Source organism: Ahaetulla prasina, chromosome 9, assembly GCF_028640845.1.
Source record: "Ahaetulla prasina isolate Xishuangbanna chromosome 9, ASM2864084v1, whole genome shotgun sequence".
NCBI lineage: Eukaryota > Metazoa > Chordata > Lepidosauria > Squamata > Colubridae > Ahaetulla > Ahaetulla prasina.
This window is the reverse complement of record NC_080547.1, coordinates 3,117,480-3,145,115: the sequence shown is the minus strand read 5'-3', so window position 1 is coordinate 3,145,115 and position 27,636 is coordinate 3,117,480. Positions and strand designations below refer to the sequence as shown.

Genomic DNA, 27,636 nt, shown 5'->3' with positions numbered 1-27,636 from the left:
TTGTCAGAATGGTTTTTGAAAAGCACGCGGACTGGGAAGGCAAAGTTAAGCGGAGCCAATAGAGATTGCCAATGTTGTACAACACAAAGCTTTGTTTGAGCCGTAGAAACGAAGGAAGGTTAGGTCTGGATGAGTAATCAATAGGAGACACCAGAACTGTAGGATAGGTTAACAAAATACACCTTGAAAGAAGATACGGTAACAGTAAACCACTCCCGACTTGCTTTCAAGAAAACTGCACGGATGTTTCCATGAAGTAACCGTTGAGTGTATAGCTCAGCCGTTTTATAGCAACTACGAGCCTGACTATAAAGAGTCTTGAGTGACTTCTCTCTCTGTGTGTGCACCAATTACCAATTTGTTTTAATAATAGGCTTTTTTTCATCCACTGTTCATGCTGAATGCAAAACCGGCTGAGAAGTTAGCATTTTTGGAAAAGTAGACGAGGAAGCTAGGTTTTCGTTCATGCAAATTAAGCATTGGGCAGAAATCCGCGTTTGGAAACTCTTCAAGTCCACCATCACCTCTCCTGCCGGTGTCTCATTTATGAACATAACACACACAGTTTGTTCACTTTTATTTATTTACTTCTCGCAAATACGGAGAAAGGCAGAAAGCTGAGACTGGCAGGAAACGATCCAAATGGCTCTGAGTCTTCGCCATCCCACTGGCGAAATCGGAGAATCGCCAAGGTTGTACAGGGAAAGAAATAGCACCTTCTAAAGGCTGAACACAGGTAGAGATTAGTAAGCATCTGCTCATGTCGTCTGTATGTGTTTTTCTATTTTCAGATTCTTGAGGAGACAAAGAAGAAGAAGAGATGGCAGCCAGAGACAAAAATGCTGACAAACGGAAAACTAAGATGAACCGTACGCTGTGAGTAGACATGATACGTTTCGTTCTCTTGGCCTTGTTATTAAGCTCAGCTAAAAGATGGTCCACGTTTGGGTTAAAGAACCTAATCCCTCCCCTTTTCTAGTCTCATTCCACAAAGTACAGGTCGTCCTCGACTTACGACCACAATCAATCCCAAAACTTCTGTTACTAAGGGAAACATTTGTTAAATGAGTTTTCCCTCCGTTTTGCAACCTTTCTTTCTTTCTTTTTATTTTATTTATTTCGTTAAGCATGCATTTTATGACAGATACAAGTGTAAACATAATTATAAATACCTGTAAAGGATATGAATAAAAGAAAATAATTAGGACAGGGACGGTAGGCACGCTGGTGTACTTATGCACGCCCCTTAAAGACATCTTAAGAATGGGGTGAGGTCTACAGTAGACAGTCTAAGGTTAAAGTTTTGGGAATTTGGGGAAGAGACCACAGAGTCAGGTAGTGCATTCCAGGTGTTGACAACTCTGTTACTGAAGTTATATTTTCTGCAGTCTAGTTTGGATCGGTTTACCATGAGTTTGTATCTCTTGTGTGCTCTTGTATTGTTTTGGTTGAAGCATTGCCCTAGCTCAACACAGTTACATAATTTGGAGTTTTTTTTGGTTTTTTTTTAAGGAATCTTTGCTAGGATCCTCCTTCAGTATTTAAATAACCGATCAGCTTAATGTTTAGGAACAACTTTATCGTTATTTTAGTTATAGATTGTATTGGAGATGGAAGGAGAACCTCAACATGCGACGTACTCCTATCACCACCAAGGCTGAGGAATGTGTTTAAAATAGGAAACAAAGAAGCAAAGTCTCTTTAACAAGAGAAGAAACATATTTCGTTATTATGTTAATCTTCTCCAAATGGAACCTGCCCCCCATGGTTCCCCAGCCAACATAATTTTGCCATCAGATTTCATCCTTTAATACAGGGATCTCCAAACTTGGCAACTTTAAGATTTGTGGATTTCAACTCCCAGAATTCCAAAGCTGATTGAGGAAACTCTGGGAGTTATTTTTATTATTATTATTATTATTATTATTTATTTGTCACAACAGTATATATGAGCATAAGCATGAAATAACTATACGATATATAAGCATATATATAAGCATAAGTATGAAATAACTATGCGATTTGGATACAATCAAAGGGAACATTAGGACAGGAACGGAAGGCACGCTGGTGCTCTTATGCACGCCCCTTACAGACCTCTTAGGAATGGGCTGAGGTCAATAGTAGATAGTCTTTGGTTAAAGCTTTGGGGATTTTGGGAAGAAACCACAGATTAAGGTAGTGCATTCTAGGCGTTGACAACTCTGTTACTGAAGTTGTATTTTCTGTATTGTATTTTCTGCAGTCTAGTTTGGATCATTTTACCATGAGTTACTATATATCTATTGTGTGCTCTTGTATTGTTGCGGTGAAGCTGAAGTATTCATTGGCTGGTAGGACATTGTAGCAGATGATTTTATGTACTATGCTTAAGTCAGACCGATGACGGCGAAGTTCTAAGTTGTCTAAGCCCAAAATTTGGAGTCTGGTGGCATAAGATAAAGTTCCTGCCACAATTTTTCCTTTTGGGAATTATAACGGATTGTACAGGGATTGAGACTAAACTGATTCTGAATTTAATAACAGCAGCAAGACTGTTGATTGGACAATACTGGAAGAAAGAAGAGGTACCTACAATAGAAGAATGGATACTGAGGAGACGACTTCCGGTATCCAGCGGCAACGGACGTCTGGAAGGCTTCTCCTGCCTCCAGCGCCCGAATCCGGCCGCCGCCGAGGCCCTCAGGGGCCAGGTGTTCCGAAAAGGACACCTGCCGCACGGACGGCTCGCCAGGGGTCTCCCAGCCGACATACAGGACTGTGGGGACCGAGGCTGGCGCGTCCTAGGCCCGGCGGGGTTCGGAGGCCACAGGCCGCGGCCATTATTTTGGTCGTCGCCTGGGCCGCTGTGCCCGGTGACACCGGGGCATTGGATTTATAACTGCAGCAGCCTGGTGGTGAACAGGGCACGGAGAAGAATTGAGGAGGAGAAGGGAAGGGAATATCGGTAAACGTGAGTGGACTGCTCCGGTGCGGGGGTTTTCTCCCCTGCGGTTGGAAGGAGCACGAGTTATTCTGGAGAGAGGAGAACTTAAAATAAGAAGATTACCGGTTTTGTGGAGCTCTGGAGAGAAGAGGTGATGGAGAAATTTAGGAGGGAAGGTTTGAGGCCCCCCCTCCTTCTGGGGAACAGTGGTGGCGTCCAGCTTCCGCCTTCACTATGAGAATTTTGATGACATCACTTCCCTTGACTTCCTGGTTGACTAACTGTACTCTGGACTCGTTGCTCCTGTGAGTGCCCCTGGTGGATCCGGAGGAAATTACAAGGATACTGTGCCTGCCTGAGGATTTTGTATTTTTTTCCTTAATGGCAAAGGTCAGAGACCAACTGCTGGAGAGATGGAGAATTTTGGAAAAGTTATCTAATATGGACAAGAAATTGGATGAAATAAGAGCAGAAATTGTGACTATCCAAAAGGATTTAAAGGATACTCAACAAGTTTCAGCAGAAAACAAGCAGAAAGTGGAAGGTTTGGAGGGTGAGATGCGGGCAGTGCAGAAAAGAGAGGAGACGACAGGCAATGCTGTGCTTGGACTACAGATGGATAAAATGTCTTATTTCCTTAGGTTTCAAAATTTGGAAGAAGTGGACCAAGAAGACTTGAGAGATGTTGTGACTAAATTGTTGGGAGAATTTCTTGGGAGAGGTGTTGATTTCATGAATTGGGATGTGGATCGAGTTTATAGAGTTAATTAGCAATATGCACGCACGCATGCAGTTCCCAGAGAGGTTCATGTCAAATTTGTGAGAAGAGGCGAGATGAAATTCTTAGAAAACATAGGAGTGGGGCACTGATTTACAGGGGCAGGAGATAGCCATTCTGAGGCAGATTCCCAGACAGGTACGTGAAAAAGAAAGAAATATTATTTTTGTCAAGCAAATTGTACCAGAAGGAGTGGGCTTCAGATGGCTGATGCCAGAGGGATTGATGATTTTCCGGGAGGGCATTACGAAAAAATCAGTACAATTGCGGAGGCTACGGCCTATGTGGAGGAACACAAAGCCTTCCTGGAATCAGATGACCCAGGAATTGAAGAAGGGGAGGTTATAGATCATGGGGCTGAAGCGGCTGCGCGTGTTGCGGCCCCGGAGTTGGGTCAGGCTGAACCCAGAGTTCTGAGATCCAAAACTAGGAAGTGATAAAGATATTTGGGATTGTGTTGGTTTTCCTTATTCTCTTTTGTACGATATTCTGTTTATTCTTGACTCTTCTTTATTACGTATTTAAAATTTGCAAACTTAGCTACTTCGTGTCACCTGCTTGCCTTATGGCTGTTGTATGTGTTAAAAAATTTGAGTAAAATTCTTATTTTAGATAAGAAAAATGAAAATTTACCATACCTGATATGTATTTGTATAAACCTTTTTTGACTAATAAAAACTTTTTGAATAAAAAAGAATGGATACTGAAAGTCATTAATTTGGCTGAGATGGCTAAAATCTCAGCTTTTTTAAAAGACAATACGCAGGAAAAATATTTAATTGAATGGAAAAAATGGATTGATTATCTACAAAACGGATATCAGATTAAGAAATATCAGATTGCCTTTGAATAATTAGGAAGTTATTTTATGTAATGGGGAGGGGGTTGGGAGATGAAAAGCTTTGGATGAGGTTAATTGGATTGGAAGGGAAAATTTTATTCTATGTTTGGTTTATGTATAACTTTACCTTGTGATTGACCCGGGAAGCCGGGGAAGGAGGGAAGGGGGTTTTCTGGGAGGGAGGGGGGGGAAAAGGGGGGAAAATGTCTTTGTTTTTTTAAAACTTTTTCAATAAAAAAAAAGATATTTTGTTACGAGCAGAGGAGTGGAGGACTCTTCTTGTGAAATATCTCTGGACTCTCTTGATTGTATTAATGTCCGATATGCAGTGTGGGTTCCAGACAGATGAGCTGTATTCGAGAATTGGTCTGGCAAAAGTTTTTTGTTTTCTTGCCGTAGTTGTTAAGAGAGTAACTGCGGTTGTTAAGTTAGCAACAGGGTTGTTAAGTGAATCCGGATTCCCCATTGACCTGGCTTGTTAGGAAGTTACAAAAGGGGATCACACGATCCCGGGAGGTTGCAATCGTCATAGACATGATGAAAGACTAAGAGTCAATATCTATGAGTCAGTTATCATGTGTCTGACTTTTGATCTCATGACTGTCGTGTCCCACTCCTCCGCTGACGGCCGGGTCAGGGAAATCCGAATCAGGCGTGCCTCTGCAGCTCTGCCAAAGTCCTAGCAAAGTCCTCAAGGCAGGCAGGAGACCAGAAAGTGACTTCAGCAAGATATGTTTAGACTTTGCCTGACTCAGAGAATGCCAGAAAGCAGATCCTTTATATAGGCCATGGGGTGTGGCTCCATGACTCAGCACTTATCCAGGCCTGCCCCTCCCTTCCTTCTGTTGCCTCCGCCTATCAATTCTCCTGAAGCGAGGGTCACTCCAGTCTGCAGCAGTTGGCAATTGACCTCCCTCAGGCTCACATGCTGTGGAGGAGGGGGAGGGGTCTAGTTGCTTCGTTTGCCTGGGCATGGAGCCAGAGCTGGGGGCTGGAGGTGCTTCCTCCTCTTCAGCCTGTCTGGGCATGGAGCCAGGGCTGGGGCCGGGAGGCATACTAGGACATTCCTCCGTGTTCGGAAGCAGATAAGAAGGCCCCGGCTGTGGTGAGATCGGACGAGACACAACAATGACTGTGGGGATGCTGCAATCATCATGAATGTGAAAAACGGTCAAAAGTCGCTTTTTCCGTGCCATTGCCACTTCAAACGGTCGCTAAATGAACGGATGTAAGTCGAGGACTACCTGTATAGGATGATCGTTTCAAAACTGATCCAAAAGGACCAGGAGATTGCAAGTGCTTCTCCATTGACTCCCACAAAATACAAATTTCTACAACGGGAGCCTAAATTAGACAATAGCCTTATTTGGATTCTCTATAACAGGGGTCTCCAATCCTGGTCACTTTAAGACTTGTGGACTACAACTCTCAGAGTTCCTCAGCCAGCAAAGCTGGCTAAGGAACTCTGAGAGTTGAAGTCCACAAGTCTTAAAGTGACCAAGGTTGGAGACCCCTGCTCTATAAGATTCAGATGACCAAGGAAGCAAAGAGTTGGCTTTCCTGTATCTCTTTCCTTCCATCTAGTGGCCATCCAGGTTTTGGCAGTCCAGTAAGTTTGTTTGTTTGTTTGTTTGTTTGTTTATTTAGTCACACAGTATATATAAGCCTAAGCATGAAATAATTATACAATATATAAGCATATATATGAATATGAGTATGCAATAACTATATTAATTGGATATAACGAAAGGAAACAATAGGACAGGAACGGAAGGCACGCTTGTGCTCTTATGCACGCCCCTTACAGACCTCTTAGGAATGGGGTGAGGTCAATAGTAGACAGTTTTTGGTTGAAGCTTTGGGGATTTTGGGAAGAGATCACAGAGTCAGGTAGTGCATTCCAGGTATTAACAATTCTGTTACTAAAGTCATATTTTCTGCAATCAAGATTGGAGGGGTTAACATTAAGCTTAAATCTATTGTGTGCTCGTGTATTGTTGCAATTGAAGCTGAAGTAGTCTGAAGTAGTATGTTAGCCTGACATTTAAGAATGGGAAAAGACATTGAAAAGCATAACGATGCTAAATACCTTTGCTTAACACCTAAGCTCCCATACGAAATAACCTGGGTGCTTGGTAAACAACAGTCTTCAAACTCTTTAACTAAGCAATCAGTTAAGTTTTATCCTTACCAACTAGGGGTGGTATTCACTGACTTTCCCTACCGGTTCGCAAATGTGAGTGCACGCCCACTTCCACGCATGCGCATAGCCTTCTGCGCATGTGCCCGCCCTCAAAAACATGCTTAAATAGGACGCATAGAGCTTGGGGGGGTGGGGAGGCTGGCCCACCTGTAATTTCCACTACAGGTTCACCCGAACTGGTCCAAACCTCTGCTACTTCTGCTACCATCAATCCTGTAGGCTGAGATGGACTGATCTCCCCAAAGCCAGTTAGTGAGCTTTGGGTTCAAGGAAGCGATCAGTCTGGTTCTCTCGAGCCATAGTCCTACTCTGTGTCCTACTCCATGACTGATTCTCTTCCAGTTCTCCCTGTGGATGCTATAGTCCAAAATAGAAGGAGCCAATTGGGGGGAAAAAAATTGTTTACCTTCTGGCCAAGCCGGCTCGCAGTCCTTCACAAATAAAATTTGAACTTTGCCCCTGAAGGATGACTCAGATGCCTGTTACATCACTCTCAAGCGTCTTGATAACTGCACATCAGTGTCTCCAGATATTTACTGAACTTAGTTGGGTCTTTTTATGGCTCCTTACAAGCATCCGGGATTACTGCCCTTGGAGATAACCGGAAGAGGTCATTAGAACTTAGGAAAGTTTGCTGGTAACTATTTATAGCCACTAATGACAAAACAGATCTATAGCAATGGGATCAAAATAGTAGACAGCAGGTTATAAATATACGTTTGTCCGTGTTGAATATTCCCTTGTAGACTATTGTGCTAGAATTTAGGATTTCCTGAAAAAGATTCTGGCTACGGGGCATTAGAGCCCCGCCCCCATCTATTCTCTGCCTCCCGAGTCCCAGCTGAATGGGAGGAAATGGGGATTTTGCAGTAACCTTCCCCTGGATTGGGGAGGGAATGGAGATTTTACAGTATCCTTCCCCTGGATTGGGGAGGGAATGGAGATTTTACAGTATCCATCCCCTGGAGTGGGGTGGGAATGGAGATTTTACCGTATACTTCCCCTGCCACGCCCACCAAGCCACACCCACAGAACCGGTAGTAAAAAAAAGAAATTGAAACCCATCACTGGGGCAGAGGCTGCCACAGAAAAGACACACTTCCAAGTTCCCATCATATGTATTTATTTATTTAAGAAAATTTATATGACCACCCACTCACAGTAACTTTGGGCGCCTTAGAAAAATAAGGCCGTGGATAGCTCAGGCTGTAAGGAGCCTGTTATTAGAACACAGTAGCCTGCAATTACTGCAGGTTCAAGCCCGGCCCAAGGTTGACTCAGCCTTCCATCCTTTATAAGGTAGGTAAAATGAGGATCCAGATTGTTGGGGGGGGCAATAAGTTGACTTTGTAAAAAAATATACAAATCGAATGAGACTATTGCCTTATACACTGTAAGCCACCCTGAGTCTTTGGAAAAGGGCTGGATATAAATGTAAATAAAAATAAAATAAAAAATAATGGCGATATTTGAGAGAAGCATGCCCACACTATCTGATCTGATAGGATGAGTTGATCTCCTTAAGGAAAGATAGCCAATCCAGGCGCTTAGCAACTGACATGTATTTATGAGGGTTGTCTTGTCCCAGGGCCAGGTGATGCTCATTTATAACCTTCCCAGCAGGCTTTGGACAAGCAAAGGCAACGAAGGAACCCAGATTCGCTTAATGACCTACGATTCGCTTAACAATTGCAGCAGTTTGCTTAACAACCATGATCCAAAGACATTTTGTAAAATCGAGGGCAACTTAATTAACCAGCTCCTAGCTGAGCATTGGAAATTTCTAGTCGTAATGGTGGTCATAAGTCAAGGACTACCTGCATAGAAATTAGCCACCCACAATTTACAACCAGTTTGCAATTTAAGAGAGTTGGAAGGGACCTTGTACTGTAGGTCATCCAGTCCAGCCCCCCGCCCAAGAAGGAGACCCTACACCATTCCTGACAGATGGCAGTCCAGTCTCTTCTTGAAACCTTCCAGTGATGAAGCTCCCACAACTTCTGAAGGCAACTTTTGTTGTTGTTGTTTGTTTGTTTACATTTATATCCCGCCCTTCTCCGAAGACTCAGGGCGGCTTACAGTGTGTAAGGCAATAGTCTCATTCTATTTGTGTATTTACAAAGTCAACTTATTGCCCCCCCAACAATCTGGGTCCTCATTTTACCTACCTTATAAAGGATGGAAGGCTGAGTCAACCTTGGGCCTGGTGGGACTAGAACCTGCAGTAATTGCAGGCAGCTGTGTTTTAATAACAAGCTTCTTACAGCCTGAGCCAAACCGCGGCCCCGACTTCTGTTCCATGGGTTGATTGTTTTCAGGGTCAGAAAATTCCTCCTTATTTCTAGGTTGAATTTAGATACTTCGGTTAAAGTTTTTCCTTTAGTGTGTGTGGCCGGGGAGGGGGGGGGGAGAGTGTATTTTAATTAAATTAGGGTTGTGCCATTTTGTCCTCCTGACCGGCAGCTGCACAACACACCAATTGCAAGAAGGGAGGTCGTTCCGCCATTCCTGATGGACAATATTTATTTTGTTCTTTTGTTATCTCTCTTTCCATCTCTCTGCCATTTGTAGCAGGTCTGTTTTGAGGGCCGTAGACTTTTTGCAGTTGACTTCCTGTGTTTTAATTTCTGTCAGCAGCCTCCGTAGACTATTGTCTGTACTAGCTTAAATATTTCTGAGTTATGTAAGACATTGGAAAGCAGGCTTCCTTCTGTTTCAAATGTTGTGATTTTACTGTTAGATAACAGGCATCTTTTCTGAAATAATCCTCAGATAACCCAAATAGGAGATGGATGGCCATGCCTGCTTTTTACTGGTAATCCTTCGCTTGCGGCGATAGTTGGCACTGGGATTTCGGTCGCTAAGCAATGCAGTCATTAAGCAAGTCCTCATGGGACCAGACCCAATTTCACAATCATTTTTTAACGCTGTCGTTAAACTAATCACCACATCGTTAAGCCAATCTCATTTACTCCAATTGGGGAATGTCACAAATTGTGTATGGCAAACCGTATCTAAAGCAATAAAGCAATAAATAAATAAATAAATAAATAAATAAATAAATAAATAAATAAATAAATAAATAAATAAATAAATAAATAAATAAATAAATAAATAAATACAGGTAGGCCTCAGGTTATGACTTTTTAAACTATCGTTTGAAGTTTAGAACTGCCTTGAAAAACATTGTTTACGAGCTGTTCTTAAACTTAAGTCACGACTGCTGTCACATATCACCATTCAGGCACTTTGGCAACAAGGCTCGTATCGATGATGGTTGCAGCATCTGGCAATCGCACGATCACATTTTGCAACCTTTCTCCAATTGGAGACGTCAGATTGGCTGAACAACATGGTCATTTGCTGAACGAACGTGTTCAAAATGGTTATAAAATTGAGACTGGCGACTCGTCCCATGAGGATTGCTTAGCGACTGAAATTCCAGTCCCAATCAGGGGTGAAATGCTCCCGGTTCGGACCGGATCGCCCGATCCAGTAGCAATGGTGGCAGGTGGCTAGGAAAACCTGTAGCAAAAATCCCTGCCCCCCCTCCCCTGTCCCAGCTGAGCCGTGTGATCATCAGAGGTTGTTGTTGTTTTTTTACTTTTAAAAGCATGCCTCTGATGATCGCGCGGCTCAGCTGGGATCGGCAGAACTCTTTAAAAGCTTTTTAAATCCCAGCTGAGTTGCCTTTAAAAGCATGTTTTCTACAAGCTTCGACCGAAGAGGTTGTAGAAAAAATGTTTTTAAAAGGTTCTGGCAATCAGGCAACTCAGCTGGGATCGTCAGAACCCTTTAAAAGCATTTCTGCCTCTGGCGATCCCAGCTAAGTTGCCTGATCATCAGAACCCTTTAAATTCCCTATGCACGGTCACTCATGCCCTTGTCACTTCCCGCCTGGACTACTGCAATGATCTCTACATGGGGCTCCCCTTGAAGAGCACCAGGAGGCTCCAGCTGGTCCAGAATGCGGCTGCGCGGGTAATAGAGGGAGCACCACGATGCTCCCATGTAACACCTCTCCTGCGTAGCCTGCACTGGTTACCAGTGGTCTTCCGGGTGCAATTCAAGGTGTTGATTATCACCTTTAAAGCGCTCCATGGCACAGGACCGGGTTACTTATGGGACCGCCTACTGCCACCAATAGTCTCCCATCGACCTGTGCGTTCCCATAGGGAGGGCCTCCTTGGGGTGCCGTCAGCCAAACAATGTTGGCTGGCGACCCCCAGGTGGAGGGCCTTCTCTGTGGGGGCTCCTGCCCTTTGGAATGAGCTGCCTCCGGGGTTGCATCAACTCCCCGATCTCCGGACCTTCAAACATGAGCTCAAGACCTTTTTATTTCATCGTGCGGGGCTAGCCTAACGAAATTTTAATGGGGGTTTTATGGAAGGTTTACGATAGTTTTAATCTTATTTGACCAAATTTTAGAATCAGTTTTTTAATATGTTTTTAATCTTTGTTTATGTCTATGTTGTTTTTATCTTGGCTGTTAACCGCCCTGAGTCCTTCGGGAGAAGGGCGGTATAAAAATTGAATAAATAAATAAATAAATAAATAGAATAAATAAAAGCATGTTTTCTACAAGCTCTTCAGCCGAAGAGGCTGTAGAAAAAAAATGCTTTTAAAAGAAAAAAAAGTTGGCCACGCCCACCCAGTCACATTACACCCCCTCCCCACCAAGCCACACCCACAGCACCAATAGTAACAAATTTTACATTTCACCCCTGGTCCCAACTGTAGTCATAAGTCAGAGACCACCGGTAAAGAGGATAACAGACACCACCGTCTCCTATTTTGAGTTATCTGAGGATTATTTTAGAAAGATTCCTGTTATCTAGCAATAAAATTTGAGCTGATTTCGACTCCGGTGGTAGCTATAAAAGCATTCCATGCTTAAGTTGCTCACCCCAAACCATAGTTTGATTAATTGCAGTTTGACTGGGGCTGTCTTCTGACAATTGATTATGTCCCATCAGTTGCTGTCAACTCTTAATCACCATAATAGAAAGATTTTCTCCATGGCGAGTCTTCTAACACTAAGTTAAAACAAAGCAACTCTATTACAACTTAAATATCATATATATAAAATAAATATATGTCTCCAAAGCTGGAGAATAAGAGGCTAGACAAGTGGGGAGGTTTATTTACACAGCATGCATAGCTTCTTTGGCCCAAGAAATAATTTTGTTTTACTCAAAGAGCCCTTTCCCTATTAGTAACTCTTCCTTTAATTGAATTTAGTGTGTCTATGCAGAAGGAATACTTAAACTTTTAAAATATGTGATCAGAATATTATTAGAGCTCAGAAACGGAGTTTGGAGAACGTTTACCCAGAATTAGCAAAAATTTTCATTTAACTGACCCAGTGCTCCACATTTGTTCATCTTACTTAAGCTTAGGTTCATATAACATGCTAAGATCAAACACAGGCTATTTTCTAATTTGGAATGCCATGTGAAGACGTCCAGTACATTTAGCTGAGTTACGCAGAAATATTTAGAGAATTCAGTTGCACAAGTTACATTCCAAGTGTTTGTTTATTTATCCGATTTAGAAACCACCCATCTGCTGACTGAGAGACTCTGGGTGGTGTACACGGAATTTATACAGGTATTTTCCCCTAGACTGCAAGAAAAATGTAGCCGTTTCACAGATGTATAGATTCTTGATAATTTGTGGCATCTTTACATGTTACATACTTTGTGACTGATGCATAACTCTTTGATAAGTCTCGGTTTGGGTTATCAATTCCGTCAACCTTACTGGTTTATTGATAGACGAGAATATTTATAGTTCAGGGTTGAATGGGGGGGGGTCTTTGGTGCTCTCTGAACTTGGTGGTTTTCTTGCAGATGTTTCATCGCCCAGCTAGGTAACATCATCAGTGCTAAAGGGAGTGGGGTTTGCTCCCTTGTTTTTATACAATGGATTACATTTGCCAATGTTGTTGGGAACTTTCTTGGTGGTTCCTTGATTAGAGGAACAAAATAAAAGCCATGATTTTGTTAGGCTCCCTTTCAGCACTGATGATGTTACCTAGTTGGGCGATGAAATATCTACAAGAAAACCACCAAGCTCAAAGAGACCAAAGACCCCCTTAATGATTTATGCATGTTTGCACCAGGTTAGAGGATGGATGGATGGATGGATAGTAGTGGTCTCCTAGCTTATTAATTTCAACTCCATTCCCATTTTTATTTCTCCTTGTGCCTCGTTCTCTTCGATACCTTCATGCCTGACAAAGCAGGCCTCGGCTTGGAGAAAAACAGCCACCATCCACGTTACTTAAGAATTATTTTGACCTATGTCACAATTACGCTCCCATTCAAGACTCCAGACTGAAGTTAAAGCCGCCAGGAACTTTTCATACCACAGTTTTTAAGCACTTGCTCCAAATCATGCAAATGGCAAAGCCGGCTTTATGTGTGTGTGTGGGGGGGGGAGGGTATTTCCCCCTTCTGTGACCCTTTCCCACAAGGAAGTTCAGAAGCCGGTAACTCAGCCGCCTGTGCCTGCAAGTTTTCATTCCAGCTCAATGCAGGAGGAGCACAACAGCAGTTTCCTTCGCCTTCTTGGTTGCTGACTCTTTGGGCAGCTTGGCCAGGGAAGCTGGCCTTGAAAAGCCAAGGCCAAACTTTTTTTTTTTTTAAATCCCAAAAAGACCCTCCGAACTGGAGGATCCCACATCTCCCCAGTCGAGTAATCCAAGGATCCTTTTTGCTATGGAGAGAGAGATTCCCGTCCTGCGAATTAGGTGAGAGAGGGAGAAGAGGGGAAGGGGTGTGCTGTGTGCTGCAGAATGCAGCTGGACAGCGGAGCTGGCCACTGGATGTGGGGAGGGGGAGGGGGAGGAGAGGGGGCGGAAAACGGGGTGCTGGAAGCCGGAGGGGGGGACATGTTGGCCTCTGTGATTGGATTGCAAAAGGTGTGCGGTGAGGTAGATGCGGGTGTTTTGCTGACGCTGGCTGACGCTGCATTGCATCAGCGGCTGGGCCCGCCGAGAGCGGCTCAGAGGAATTGCTGATCTGAACAGGAAGAGAGCGCAGGAAAAGCTTATTTTCGGTTATGCATTAGGGGTGGGATGGGGTTGTTGTTTTTTTTGTTTTTGTTTTTTTTGCAACTAAGCCTCCCGTGAGGACAAGAGGGGGAGTCATGTGATCTGGATGTGTGCTGGGTCACAGCAGCTGAGACAAGCTGCCAAAGAGCTGGCCTGTGGTGCTTGAGACTCGTTTCGCCTCCCCTCCTTCTTTTAAGGGCTTAGGGATGGCTGAAGGTTTTGGGGGATTTTTCTGTGCTGAGATTGCAAAAAACAAAAAACAAAAAGACGGTGGGTCTTAGAGGAACATGGCAAAGTTGACCACAGCATGGGTTGCGTGTGTGCGCACGCGTGGGGATCAGAAGAAGGCAACTGTCAGGGTTGATGGTTGATTGGTTGGTTGGTTGATTGAGGCAAGAATGTCAGCTCAGCTGCAGAAAAGCAAGGGGCTTTGCAGTCTACAGAAGCCCAGTGAATTTCAAGAGAGGCACTTAGAAAGGGCTTCCAGGTAGACAGGATCTGAGAGCGGAGACCCCACCCCCACCCCCACCTAAGGATTGCTTCCAGTGTGGGTGACCACAGCTGCTTTTGCACAAGCAAGAGGCCTGGCTTAAAATGCAGTTATTTTCTTTCGTTGTGCAAATCCTGCCGTTGCGATGGCCTCCTCTTGGCTTAGTGCAGGAGATGGTTATAAGGGTAGGTCGGATCCCCTTCCTTGGGATCTGAAGCCATGGTGGGATTCGAGTCATTTAACAACCGGTTCTCTGCCCTAATGATTTCTTCCAAAAAACCAGTTCACCAAACTGCTCAGAAAGTTAACAACCGGTTCTCCCGAACTGGCTGAATCCCACCCCTGGATCTGACGAACCATTTCCCCCCCCCCCCGAAAGGCTGTTTTTGAACTCAATCAGGCTCGGGGACAAGGAACTTGGGTTCAAATTTACTCAGCTTTTCTCCAGGACAGTCATAACGCAAAGGCTGGCGGTAGTTATGTAACTGTCTGCACACGCTGTTTGCTGTTGTTGTTTTTACTGGGTTGGCTTTGTTCCTGCCAGAGAGGAGTGCAGTTCCAAGATGTTACTCCGGATTTCAGGATATTTATTTATTTATTTATTTATTTATTTAGGGCAGAGGGTTATTAGCCAATCCTGGGGGTGGGTGGGTTTCTTCATATATTCAAAAATATGGGCAGCCAATAGCCATCCCTCTGGGATTCCTGTTCTTTCCGTTGACCAAGCTGGGCTCTTCCACTCCAGCATTTTCATCTCAACTACCTCGGCTACAAGGCAGGAGTCCAAGCACAAACTTGGAAGAACAACCTGCTTCAGACCTAAGGGCTGGATAGTACAGGTTGTCCTCGACGGATGATCACAACTGAGCCCAAACTTTCCGTCGCTAAGTGAGACCTTGGTTTAAAGGAGCTTTCCCCCCTCCCATTGTACTATCTCTCTTGCCGCCGCCGTTAAGTGAACCACTGAGGTTGTGTAGCATAACATGGTTGTTGAGTGACTCTGGCTCCCCCATCGACTTGGCTTGTCCAAAAGTCGCTAAACCCCCCAACCGTCATAAATGTGAATCGATGGCTGAGTGTTTGGATTCCACAGAGTCAGAGCCACGGTCGTTCCGTGTGGAAAAAAATGGTCTTGAGTCCCTTGTTGCAGGGCTGTTGTTAACTCCGAACGGCCATCCCGTTGTAAATCGAGGACGACCCTGTAGCAGCCGCCGAGCCCACCTTCCAAGAATGACTGCTTAAGCGCAGCGGTGGGATTCAAGTAATTTAACAACCGGTTCTCTGCCCTAATGATTTCTGCTAACAACCAGTCTGCCAAACTGCTCAGAAAGTTAACAACCGGTTCTCTCGAACCGGCTGAATCCCACCACCACTGCTTAAGCGTGGCCAAACACTTTCCCAATGCTCCCTGGATGGAAACAGAGGGGGGAAATTAGCCTCTTTCTTTCTTTCTTTTTTTTTAAATCCACTTCCCCCCCCCCTTCCCTCCCACTTCATCATTCCCCCCCATAGATCCTAGGGGCCCACCACCCACATCCACATCCAGATAAAAACCACCCTTCGAAAGACTCCTCCAGGCAACCTGCCCGGCCAAGGAGCGTTTGATGCTTATCGGAATCTTCCGCGGACAGCATCGCCGCCTCTTTACCCAAGAAGACCCGGCTTCGCTCGCTCTGCGCCCACTCCCCCCACCCCCACCCCCCACAACTCACCCTCCCCATCCTTTTGGCTTTGCTCGCTTCTCAGCCAATCGGCAGCCGCCGGGGGGATGCAAGGCGGAGCTTTGCCACTGCGCTCCTGGGTGTTCCTCTCCCCCCCCCCCGCACACACACATACACCCCTCCTCCTCCTCCTCCTCCTCCTCCTCCTCCTCCTCCTCTTCTTTTTTTTTTGTGAATGAAAATAAGCACTTGGGCGCGTCCCAGCCTAGGACTGCAGCTCGCGCCCTCCCCTCCAGCCCGCCGCTCAGTTGCTCCGCAACTCGAAGCCAGGGAGGAGGCAGGCAAAGGAGGAGACGCCTCGCTGGGTCAGGAAAGGAAAGGCTGGAGTGAGGGTGGGGGGGAGAAGAGAGAGAGAGAGTGGGAAAAGAGGGGGTGAGAAGTGAGGCAGGAGTGGAGGAGCCGCCGAGCCTTCCCGCGTGCAGCAGCAACAGCAGTAGCCGGGCACCGGCAGGGAAGGAAGATGCTGCTGGCCGGCGGAGCTTTGCAAAGGGCTCCATCAGCCTCTCCTGAGCCGGCGAGGAATCGGATCCCCGAGCAGCAGCAACAACAACAGCAGCAGCAGCATCTGAGCCGGGGAGTCTGAGCTTCCTTGCAGCGGCCTCGGAAGGGGAAGGGGAAGGAGAAAAAGAAGAAGGAGGAAAAGAAGAAGAAGAGGAGGAGGAGGAAGAGGAGGCCGAGCCCAGCGCTCGCGATCGCCATCAGCACCATGTCTCCAGGGAAGAGCTGGGCTCGTCTTCCCGCCGCCAAGAATTGCCCCTTCAGATGTGTCGGTGTAAGTAAAACCCCTGCCCGCCTGGTTCTCTCTCCGGCTTCCTCTACCTTGAGAGCCGAGCTGAGCCGAGCCATTCCGCCGGGCTCCTGCTTAGCCAGAGTACTTGAACCGAAGGCTGATTGACAGGGCGTGCATGGAGGGGGGGGAGGGCAGAGAGAGAGAGAGCAGCAAAAGGACAGGATTTGGGGGGGGCAAAGGGATGGGGGTGCTGGGAAGGCTCCCTTTGGAGCCCAGCCCTGTCACTCTGCGCGCGACCTCTGGCGCGCCTCCTCCTCCTCCTCCTCCTGCGCGACTCGGTGCCAACTCCGGTGTTTTTTTGTCCCCTGCCCTCCGGCGCCCCGCACTGCTGGAGTGGAACGGTCCTCTGGGGTGGGGGAGGGAAGGGAAGGGAAGGGAGACGCTCCCGTGGCTGTCACGCAGCCGCCGACAGCTTTTGTGCCCCGCTTTTGCATGTGTGCCCTTAACCCACAAGGGAAACGAGATGGGCGCCCTGGGGATGGGGGGGAAAGGGGGACACGCGGGGGCGGTGAAAGTTGTTTACAAAACCAGGCGAGAGTCCCCCGAGGCGCATCTCCGGACAATCGTTGCAAAAAAACAAAAAAAGGAAAAAGAAAGAAAAAAAAGAAAGGAAGGAAGGAAGGAAGGAAGGAAGGAAGGAAGGAAGGAAGGAAGGAAGGGGGGGGGGTTCTGGTTTGAACCAGGAAACCGCGCCGCCTTCCAGCTTACAAGTTTGAGGTGCTTAGCATGGTAGAAGAAATGTTGCAGGACACTTCCAGAGCCGCGTGCGCGCGGGCGCAAAAGAGACGTCCGCGTTTCTGCTTGTTTTGCAAAACGGATTGCTTTGTGCCTCCTCCCCCACCCCACGGTCTGCGTGGTGGCTTGTTATCATAATAATCAAGCCCAGCTTTGGCCAGCAATTCTTGCAGATTTCTTTTGGCCCTGTTTCTTCCTTGCACCTGGGTGGGATGTTGAGAACGCTGAGATGTTCGCCCCATCCTTCCTTCCTTCCTTCCTTCCTTCCTTCCTTCCAGGATGCACTTTAGTAGAAGAATCCAGATCCTGTTTGGACTCAACTGTTGTTATTACTAGTTCTTAACAAATCATTCTAGATGGAGGGGGGGGAAACATACATTTCTTTTTAAAAAAAAAAAATCACCATCACCATCATCACCATCATCATCATACATTCCTGTAAAATGATGGGAGGGATTTTTTAGCTCTTCCCGTTGCTAGGAAACGAGCTAGGCTCCCCTGGTGATTCTCTGGTCTCCTTGGCAACAGAAGACTGGGGCAGCTTGCAGGAACACGGGGACTTTTCCCTTTAAGAGAGAGGGAGGCAGATTGGAGGGCTAGGATTCTAGTAAGCAGAGCGCTGAGGACGTCACCGAGGGAAGAAGGAGTGAGCAGGAGTGGAGGAGCCGCCGAGCCTTCCCGCGTGCAGCAGCAACAGCAGTAGCCGGGCACCGGCAGGGAAGGAAGATGCTGCTGGCCGGCGGAGCTTTGCAAAGGGCTCCATCAGCCTCTCCTGAGCCGGCGAGGAATCGGATCCCCGAGCAGCAGCAACAACAACAGCAGCAGCAGCATCTGAGCCGGGGAGTCTGAGCTTCCTTGCAGCGGCCTCGGAAGGGGAAGGGGAAGGAGAAAAAGAAGAAGGAGGAAAAGAAGAAGAAGAGGAGGAGGAGGAAGAGGAGGCCGAGCCCAGCGCTCGCGATCGCCATCAGCACCATGTCTCCAGGGAAGAGCTGGGCTCGTCTTCCCGCCGCCAAGAATTGCCCCTTCAGATGTGTCGGTGTAAGTAAAACCCCTGCCCGCCTGGTTCTCTCTCCGGCTTCCTCTACCTTGAGAGCCGAGCTGAGCCGAGCCATTCCGCCGGGCTCCTGCTTAGCCAGAGTACTTGAACCGAAGGCTGATTGACAGGGCGTGCATGGAGGGGGGGGAGGGCAGAGAGAGAGAGAGCAGCAAAAGGACAGGATTTGGGGGGGGCAAAGGGATGGGGTGGGGAAGGCTCCCTTTGGAGCCCAGCCCTGGCCCTCTGCGCGCGACCTCTGGCGCGCCCCCTCCTCCTCCTCCTCCTGCGCGACTCGGTGCCAACTCCGGTGTTTTTTTGTCCCCTGCCCTCCGGCGCCCCGCACTGCTGGAGTGGAACGGTCCTCTGGGGTGGGGGAGGGAAGGGAAGGGAAGGGAGACGCTCCCGTGGCTGTCACGCAGCCGCCGACAGCTTTTGTGCCCCGCTTTTGCATGTGTGCCCTTAACCCACAAGGGAAACGAGATGGGCGCCCTGGGGATGGGGGGGAAAGGGGGACACGCGGGGGCGGTGAAAGTTGTTTACAAAACCAGGCGAGAGTCCCCCGAGGCGCATCTCCGGACAATCGTTGCAAAAAAACAAAAAAAGGAAAAAGAAAGAAAAAAAAGAAAGGAAGGAAGGAAGGAAGGAAGGAAGGAAGGAAGGAAGGAAGGAAGGAAGGAAGGAAGGAAGGGGGGGGGTTCTGGTTTGAACCAGGAAACCGCGCCGCCTTCCAGCTTACAAGTTTGAGGTGCTTAGCATGGTAGAAGAAATGTTGCAGGACACTTCCAGAGCCGCGTGCGCGCGGGCGCAAAAGAGACGTCCGCGTTTCTGCTTGTTTTGCAAAACGGATTGCTTTGTGCCTCCCCTCCCCCCCCCCACCCCCCACGGTCTGCGTGGTGGCTTGTTATCATAATAATCAAGCCCAGCTTTGGCCAGCAATTCTTGCAGATTTCTTTTGGCCCTGTTTCTTCCTTGCACCTGGGTGGGATGTTGAGAACGCTGAGATGTTCGCCCCATCCTTCCTTCCTTCCTTCCTTCCTTCCTTCCTTCCAGGATGCACTTTAGTAGAAGAATCCAGATCCTGTTTGGACTCAACTGTTGTTATTACTAGTTCTTAACAAATCATTCTAGATGGAGGGGGGGGAAACATACATTTCTTTTTAAAAAAAAAAAATCACCATCACCATCATCACCATCATCATCATACATTCCTGTAAAATGATGGGAGGGATTTTTTAGCTCTTCCCGTTGCTAGGAAACGAGCTAGGCTCCCCTGGTGATTCTCTGGTCTCCTTGGCAACAGAAGACTGGGGCAGCTTGCAGGAACACGGGGACTTTTCCCTTTAAGAGAGAGGGAGGCAGATTGGAGGGCTAGGATTCTAGTAAGCAGAGCGCTGAGGACGTCACCGAGGGAAGAAGGGAGTGACGAGCAGGGACAGATGCTGGAATTACAGCGAAGGGGCAAATGAGAGCAGCAAGCCGCAATCTGGAGTCTGAAAAGGAGAAGGGTTAAGGCTAAGGCAAGCCTGGAAGGGGGGGGGAGGGAGAGGGGGAAGAGAGACACTGGAGCATCTGGGTGTCATGATGACAGATCCTGGAGAACAAAAGCAGATCATGAATTGGCTGCCCTGGGACAAAAGAGCTACTAAAAATACACACTCAATAGGGTTGAAAAGGAAGAGCAGGTGGATGGCTTCGATTGTCTGTCCTCCCTGCAGTCTCTAGAGGTTTTGCATAAAGAAGTATGCGCGAAGAAAGAATATATGATGAATTATTGCAGGGAGAGGATGGTCTGGAGGCGATAGCTTTGGTCCGGGCATTGAATTGATTGTCCCTTGTTTAAAATAGCATGTGGCTCTAAGTGAGCCAGTCTTCTGAGCCAGCCCTCTTGCTGCTGCTGCTGGAATTCCACCTGGAACTTTGCTTCCTTTTAGTTTATTTCCAACCACTTTAAACAGAATAGCGGAGTTGGAAAGGGTCTTGGAGAATAGAATAGAATAGAATAGAATAGAATAGAATAGAATAGAATAGAATAGAATAGAATAGAATAATAGAATAGAATAGAATTTTATTGGCCAAGTGTGATTGGACACACAAGGAATTTGTCTTGGTGCATATGCTCTCAGTGTACATAAAAGAAAAGATACATTCGTCAAGGTACAACATTTACAACACAATTGATGGTCAATATATCAATATAAATCATAAGGATTGCCAGCAACAAAGTTACAGTCATACAGTCATAAGTGGAAGGAGATGGGTGATGGGAACGATGAGAAGATTAATAGTAGTGCAGGTCTTCTAGTCCAAGCGGGAGACCCTGTACCAATTGAGTCAAACGGCGGTCCAGTTTCTACTTAAACGCCTCCAGAGATTGGAGCAGCCACAACTTCTGACATTCTGAACTTCCATTGGTTACCATAATTCTTCTCACTGTTAGGAAATTTCTCCTTAGTTCTAAGTTGCTTCTCTCCTTGATTAGTTTCTACCCGTTGCTTCTTACGCTACCCTCAGGTGCTTTGGAAAATAGCTTGACCCTCTCTTGTTTCCATCCCCCGCGTGCCCCTGCCTCTTGTACCTTTGGAGTGAGTTCTTAACTCTTGCAACCCCCCGTGTAATGATTTCCAAAGGGGAATTACAAACTCGGTGCTGTTACTTTGGCCAAATGGCTCGGAGCTTTCCTTTAACCTCAGTGCTTAAAAGGAAACTGCGGAGCGAAGTCTACCAAGGGATTCGGACAGATGCAGGCATCCACCGCGCCGCTATGAAATCATGATAACCTACTATACCAAGATTTCAGGCTGCATTCATCCCCTAGATATGAATTACTTCTTGCCTTTGAGTCTGTCTTGATTCCTGGTGCCCACCTGGACAAGACCCTGCAGTTTCTTTGGCAAGATTTTAGTAAGGGGTTTTTTGCCATTGCCTCCTTCCTAGGCAGAGAGAGAGAGTGACTGGCCAAAGGTTACCCAGCTGGGTTTCTACTGAAGGTGGGACTAGAACTCATCAACTCTGGTATCTAGCTTCATGCTTTAACAACTACATCAAACTGACGGTTGCTTATTTATTGCACCTCAATTAATGCTTAATGGAAGCAAATGGTTCTTAATGGCCTCTCTATTGTATACTGTATATTTACTCCGGATTATAGGCATGGTGTTCCACTTTCCCTTATTTTATCCTCAGAACAGATTTGAGAGGTAGAGCAGATTGAATTGTCTGAGTTCACACAACCTGGCCTTTTCCAGTTCTGGCTTAGTATATTGTGTGAACTCATCCACGGTGGGGGTTATACTGTATATGATGCTTTGTAGACTGTGGTTTATTCAATATACGGTGGCCCCATAAACTATATTTTAAGTAGTATGTATACTGTATGAATCATGTCATATAGTACAGTAGCCTACAATTACCTTGCAACCTTTTGTCGCTCAGTGGGAACTTAAACTTGGTTTTCAATAGTTCTACTTCTACATATTATATTGTACTTAACATACTGAGTATTAGAATTATACTTATTTCCTCGTCCTCCCACTCCTGGGGAGGTTGGGTTGTGCAAATCAATGTGAAATCCTATGGAAATATCTTTGAATTGCTTTGGGACAATGCTACCTGCTAAGGTGAGATGTATGCTATATACGACTGCTTCTTAAAGACAATGTAAATAGAATTGTAGTCTCAAAGTCTCTTAATTTTTTTAAAAAGAAACTTGTTATTCTTATCAAACTCTTCTGGCTGTCAATGTCGTGTATTGGGAACAATAAAGAAGAAAGCTAATAATACATCTTCCCCCCCCCCATCAAATGGTGTGTGATCTTATTTTTATCACAAAAGCCATTTTTTATAAAATCAGTGGATACCTGACACTTCAGATCTATTTTGGGATGAATGAATCACACTCAGCTTTTCAAAACCCGTGCACTGTGAGACTGAAGGTTTGTTTTTTTTCTGCGTAATTCTTTTATTTTGCTTCTCTTTTATCCACTGGATACATTTTCTAACAATAAGGAGGTTATTATTTTAGACCACCATCGAAATGGGCTGCTTTGCCACCTGCATCCGTTATCATTACACATTTATTTAAATGCCTTTCACCAAATCTGTCCTTTGGCAATGAAAAAGCACCCGGGACTCAAATCTATATTATTTTGTTCCCGCGAACATTCTATGTTATATAATTGCCAACTTCCACGAGTAGCACTGAGTGGGCATAGTTTAATCTCTGTGCTGATAAACTGCGTGACCTGGGTGGATTTGCATAATAACATTCTTAACTGGGGTTATTGAATTGACCCTTTTTCCATTTGTGATTAAAAAAAACCCCAAGTTTTGAACTGTAAATCTGTTGAGTTCATAAACTTGTTGAGTTCAACCAACAAGCCCTTTGCTAAATGTAAAACGAAGTAAATGTAGCATGTTATGTGCAGGCAGCTGTAAGATCTCTAACACTTGCTGAAATGGTTGTGATAGGAATTATAAAATGAGTGCAGAGAAGAGCCCCAGAGATGATAAGGGATCTGGAGGCCAAAGCATACCATGAGTGGTTGTTGGAAATGAGGTATGTCTAGTTTAATGAAGAAAAGGGCTGAGGTGACCCGATAGCAGTCCTCCAATATTTGAGGGGCTGTCACAGAATAGCAACGTTAACTTACTCTCCAAAGCATGCAAGGGTACAACACAAGACATAACCTATGGAAGCTTATCAAAGAGAGATCCAACCTAAAATTGACAGTGAGGACAATTCATCAGTGGAACAGTTTATCTTCAGGAGTTGTGCACGCTCCATTACTGGAGGTTTTTAAGAAGGGGTTGGATAGCCTTTTGTCCAGAAATGAATAGGGTGTCTCCTGTTTGAGCAGGATGTTGGTCCAGAAGATCTCCAACATCCCATCCAACTTCGTTATTCTGTATTCTATTCCAGGGGTCTCCAACCTTGGCCACTTTAAGCCTGGAAGACTTCAACTCAAACCTGGCTGGGGAATTCTGGGAGTTGAAGTCCTCCAGGCTTAAAGTGGCCAAGGTTGGAGACCCCTGTTCTATTCTATTTGTCACCTTGAGTGATGTGTAAAACTCACATTATAGAACATAGACGTACGGAGAAATGGGGAACGTGGAAGCAATCTTTGCCTTAAGACTCTGAGTTAACTTCCTTCCCAGACTTCTATGATTAGATTAGATTAGATTAGATTAGATAAGATTAGATCAGCTGCAGGCTGCTGGGTGGCTTGTATGACCGGATCCAAATCCCAGCGTAGAAAATAAAGAGGACACTTGAAACTTCCTTCAATTTCCCTTGAGGGCAAACGTTCGACCTCATCGAATGCCCCCTTGCTTCCCGCGTCTTTCTAACTGGACGGGTCTTCCCATTCAGATGCCAGTTTTGGCACTCTTATTATAAACTTTCCTACCGAGGAAAACGTGTGTGTGTGTGTGTGTGTGTGTGTGTGTGTGTGTGTGTGTGTGTGTGTGTGTGTGTTTAAAAACCAAGCAGGGAGTCAGCCCTTTATTTTATTCCGCGTCAGCAGCAAATGCTGTAAATTCCATTATCCCAAGTATCAGTGGTTCCTTTTTGCTAAACAAGCAGCTGGAAGCCTGCATTACAGCTTCTTTAATTATTCAGTCCCAGAGGCTGCTGGTGTTGATGCCTTTGTTGGATGTGTTTATAGGAGAAGAGAGGAAGAAGGGAAGATGGGACTTTGGGTGGGGTGGGAAAGTGTGGGGCAGAGGAATGGGTCAGACTCGGTGCTAGTTCTCTTAGATGGGGTGTGGGGGGCAGGTTTGGTAGAAGGTAAGATTAGGCGAATTCTCACATGACCAGTGTAGAAAACCGAGAGAAGGGAAGAGATTCGAACCAAATTTCCAGGGTATGTATCTGATCAGAAGCTGCACTGAGACATATTCTGAAAAAACACTTATTAATTTTTGAAGGGACATTGGCTGGAATGCATGTTGGGTAGGGGTGGGGTGGGGTGGGGGGGCACTAGCCAAGTTCCCAAATCCCTTCAAGGCTCTTCTAAGTTCTTGAGATCTGGTGAGGATTATCTCAGTCTGGAGGAGAACAATTACCCAATTCTTCTGAAACTTGGGTGGCCAGTTAATGGTAGTATAGAGGTGGGGTGGGGTGGGGGCTATTTGCAAAGGCCAAAACTGAGAGTCATTGCATATCCCCCCTCCCCCTCCAGCAGATCCCATGGTGAAGTAGGATTATTGGCTGATCTAAAGAAAAGAATAGTTAAGGATGACATGATGGGGTCTGTGTGGCTCAGACTGCTAAGACAGTCTGTTATTAGCAGCAGCTGCTTGCAATTACTGCAGGTTCAAGTCCCACCAGGCCCAAGGTTGACTCAGCCTTCCATCCTTCATAAGGTAAATAAAATGAGGACCCAGATTGTTGGGGGCAATAAGTTGACTTTGTATATAATATACAAATGAATGAAGACTATTGCTTGACATAGTGTAAGCCACCCTGAGTCTTCGGAGAAGGGCGGGATATAAATGCAAATAAAAAAAAAATAGCAGTATTCTAGTACTTGAGGGGCTGCCACAAAGAAGGGGGGGGCGGTTCCAATTATTCTCCAAAGCACCAGAGGGGCAGGACAAGAAACAATGGATGGAAACTAAGCAAATTGGAATCAACTTGGAATTGAGGAGAAACTTCCTAACAGTGAGGACAATTAACCAGTGGAACAGCTTGCCACCAGAAATCGTGGGAGCTCCAACACTGGAGGCTTTTAAGAAGAGTCTAGACCAGGGGTCTGCAAACTTGGCTCTTTTAAGACTTGTGGACTTCAACTCCCAGAGTTCCTCAGCCAGCTTTGCACTTGCGCATGAGTGCAAGAGTAGACAGCATCCGCGCCTGTGCATTGCATGCACGGAAACCACGCACATGTGCAGATGGTGCGATTGTCGCGTGTGAAAGTCACACCTGTCAGGCCTGGAAACCATACTAGACTTTAGGGTTCCAGATGCTGCCACATTTTTCCCCTGAGGGGAAGAAGGGGGCTGAGGGGTATGTTAACATTCTTCAAGCGGTCAAGGTCGGATGGTGTTCACATCTGCAGGAAGAGTGGCAAGAAGATATTCGAATGAACTGGGAGAACGTGGGACCATGTGACCATCAAAGGGGTCAGGGGGGTGGGACTCTTGGGGTTTGTATAACTGGGAAAAGAATCCGGAAATTCAGTTTTGGAATTTCACTCATCGTGTGCCAGTTTCCTCATGCTAGTAAAGAACTCTGAAAAACAATGGGTTCTGAGTTTTTTTTTATTGCAGAATTTTTTTTTATTTCTGGAACCTTGACAACACGCATGTTCCGATGGTGTGTTTGGCGCATGGAAGCTGTGCGTATGCGCAGATGGTGGGGTTGCACGCTCAGTGCACGGGGAGGAGCTGCGCATTTGCACAGATGGCGCACGAGCATGTAAAAGCGCGCATACTGTTCAGGTATGAAAGGTTAAAAGTTCGCCACCATTGGTATAGGTTCTGCTGCTTGAGCAAGGGACTGGACTAGAAGACCTCCGAAGTCCCTTCCAGCTCATTCATTCTATTCTATTTTACTAATATTGAATGCTTCCATTGAGATGGAAACACCTGTCTGATGTACCTTCTTTTATCTTTTCTTTCCTCTCTCTCTTCTTGATGCAGGTCCCAATTAATGGATTCTGACATGGATTATGAAAGGCCAAACGTAGAAACCATCAAGTGTGTCGTGGTTGGGGACAACGCAGTGGGCAAGACTCGGCTCATTTGTGCCCGTGCATGTAATGCCACATTGACACAGTATCAGCTCCTCGCTACCCACGTGCCCACAGTCTGGGCCATTGATCAGTACCGGGTTTGCCAGGAGGTGAGTGGCATTTTCACCGATGGGTCTATCAAGGGGGAAGTGATAGTGTAAAAAAATAATAATAGCTTCCTTCGGGATACTTAAAAGTGCTGCACTTATAAGCACTAAACACACAGCTGTGTTTGGCTGATACAGCTCCCTGAATCTCTACATTAAACGTCGTTTAATGTTTACGTATATGGTACATATGCACCAAGATAAATTTCTTGTGTGTCCCATCACACTTGGCCAATAAAAAAAAAATTCTATTCTATTGTCACGGCAAACTCTTAAAAAAAATGAAGGCACTATTTTGTGTGTGTAGAACAATAAAAGAATGATGTGCAGATTTTTGGAAAACAAATTGCACACTTGGGGAGGAAAAAAAGAACCTTTTCTACCCTATTCTGGACCATCCTCTACTACTGATTTACTCTCCCTACTGCAGTTTTTGGATGCTCCGCATCAAAACAGCATCAAAAAACACTTTTATAAAAACTCTCCTTTATTCCCCTTTACCTCCAGCTTTAAAGGGGTCTTCCTCGACCTAAACTGCAACCATGCATCGTCTTCTAATAATAAACTGATGATGTGGTATAGGGATTTTTCCAGGGTGGTTCTGATTTGGTTTCTGGTGAAAACTCACCCTGGCCCCCCGAGGTCAAACACAACCCTGATGCGGCCCGCAACGAAATTGAGTTTGACACACACACCCTGCTCTAGAGCAGGGGTCTCCAACCTTGGCAACTTTAAGACTTGTGGGCTTCAACTCCCAGAGTTCCTCAGCCAGCTTTGCTCCCAATTCTGGGAGTTGAAGTCCACAAGTCTTAAAGCAAAGCTGGCTGAGGAATTCTGGGAGTCGAAGTCCACAAGTCTTAAAGCAAAGCTGGCTGAGGAATTCTGGGAGTTGAAGTCCACAAGTCTTAAAGCAAAGCTGGCTGAGGAATTCTGGGAGTTGAAGTCCACAAGTCTTAAAGTTGCCAAGGTTGGAGACCCTTGCTCTAGAGTAGGGCTGGGCAAATATGGCCCCTTTATGACCTATGGACTTCAACTCCCAGAATTCCTGAGCCAGCATGCTGGCTCAGGAATTCTGGGAGTTGAAGTCCATAGGTCATAAAGGGGCCATAGTTGCCCAGCCCTGCTCTAGAGAGACTTGAACCTTACCCCACCTATTCTCAGTCATCACCTTTATCACAGCACCAGGTTAGCTCTTGGGTTGAAAGACAGTTTCTGTGGC

The 27,636-nt window shown here is 46.0% G+C and overlaps 1 protein-coding gene and 1 long non-coding RNA gene across 4 annotated transcripts in view; one reads left to right on the top strand and one right to left on the bottom strand.

The window, feature by feature from the left end:
- Nucleotides 1–27,636, top strand: part of RHOBTB2 (Rho related BTB domain containing 2) — a 61,012-nt gene that overhangs the window by 15,886 nt on the left and 17,490 nt on the right. For 2 of the 3 annotated variants that reach the window (XM_058194741.1, XM_058194742.1), the window contains exons 2-3: nucleotides 792–876; nucleotides 26,219–26,420. In XM_058194741.1, coding sequence (XP_058050724.1) covers nucleotides 821–876; nucleotides 26,219–26,420 — 258 coding nt within the window. In that variant the 5' untranslated portion in view covers nucleotides 792–820. Of the gene's footprint in view, nucleotides 1–791; nucleotides 877–18,196; nucleotides 18,580–26,218; nucleotides 26,421–27,636 lie in introns of those variants that run through there. The other variant, XM_058194743.1, reaches the window with a different exon arrangement.
- On the bottom strand, nucleotides 585–16,103 carry LOC131203985 (uncharacterized). Its single transcript, XR_009156504.1, has 3 exons — nucleotides 16,008–16,103; nucleotides 7,155–7,333; nucleotides 585–794 (listed from the first exon to the last, which is right to left on the bottom strand). It is a non-coding gene; the product is annotated as an uncharacterized LOC131203985 (long non-coding RNA).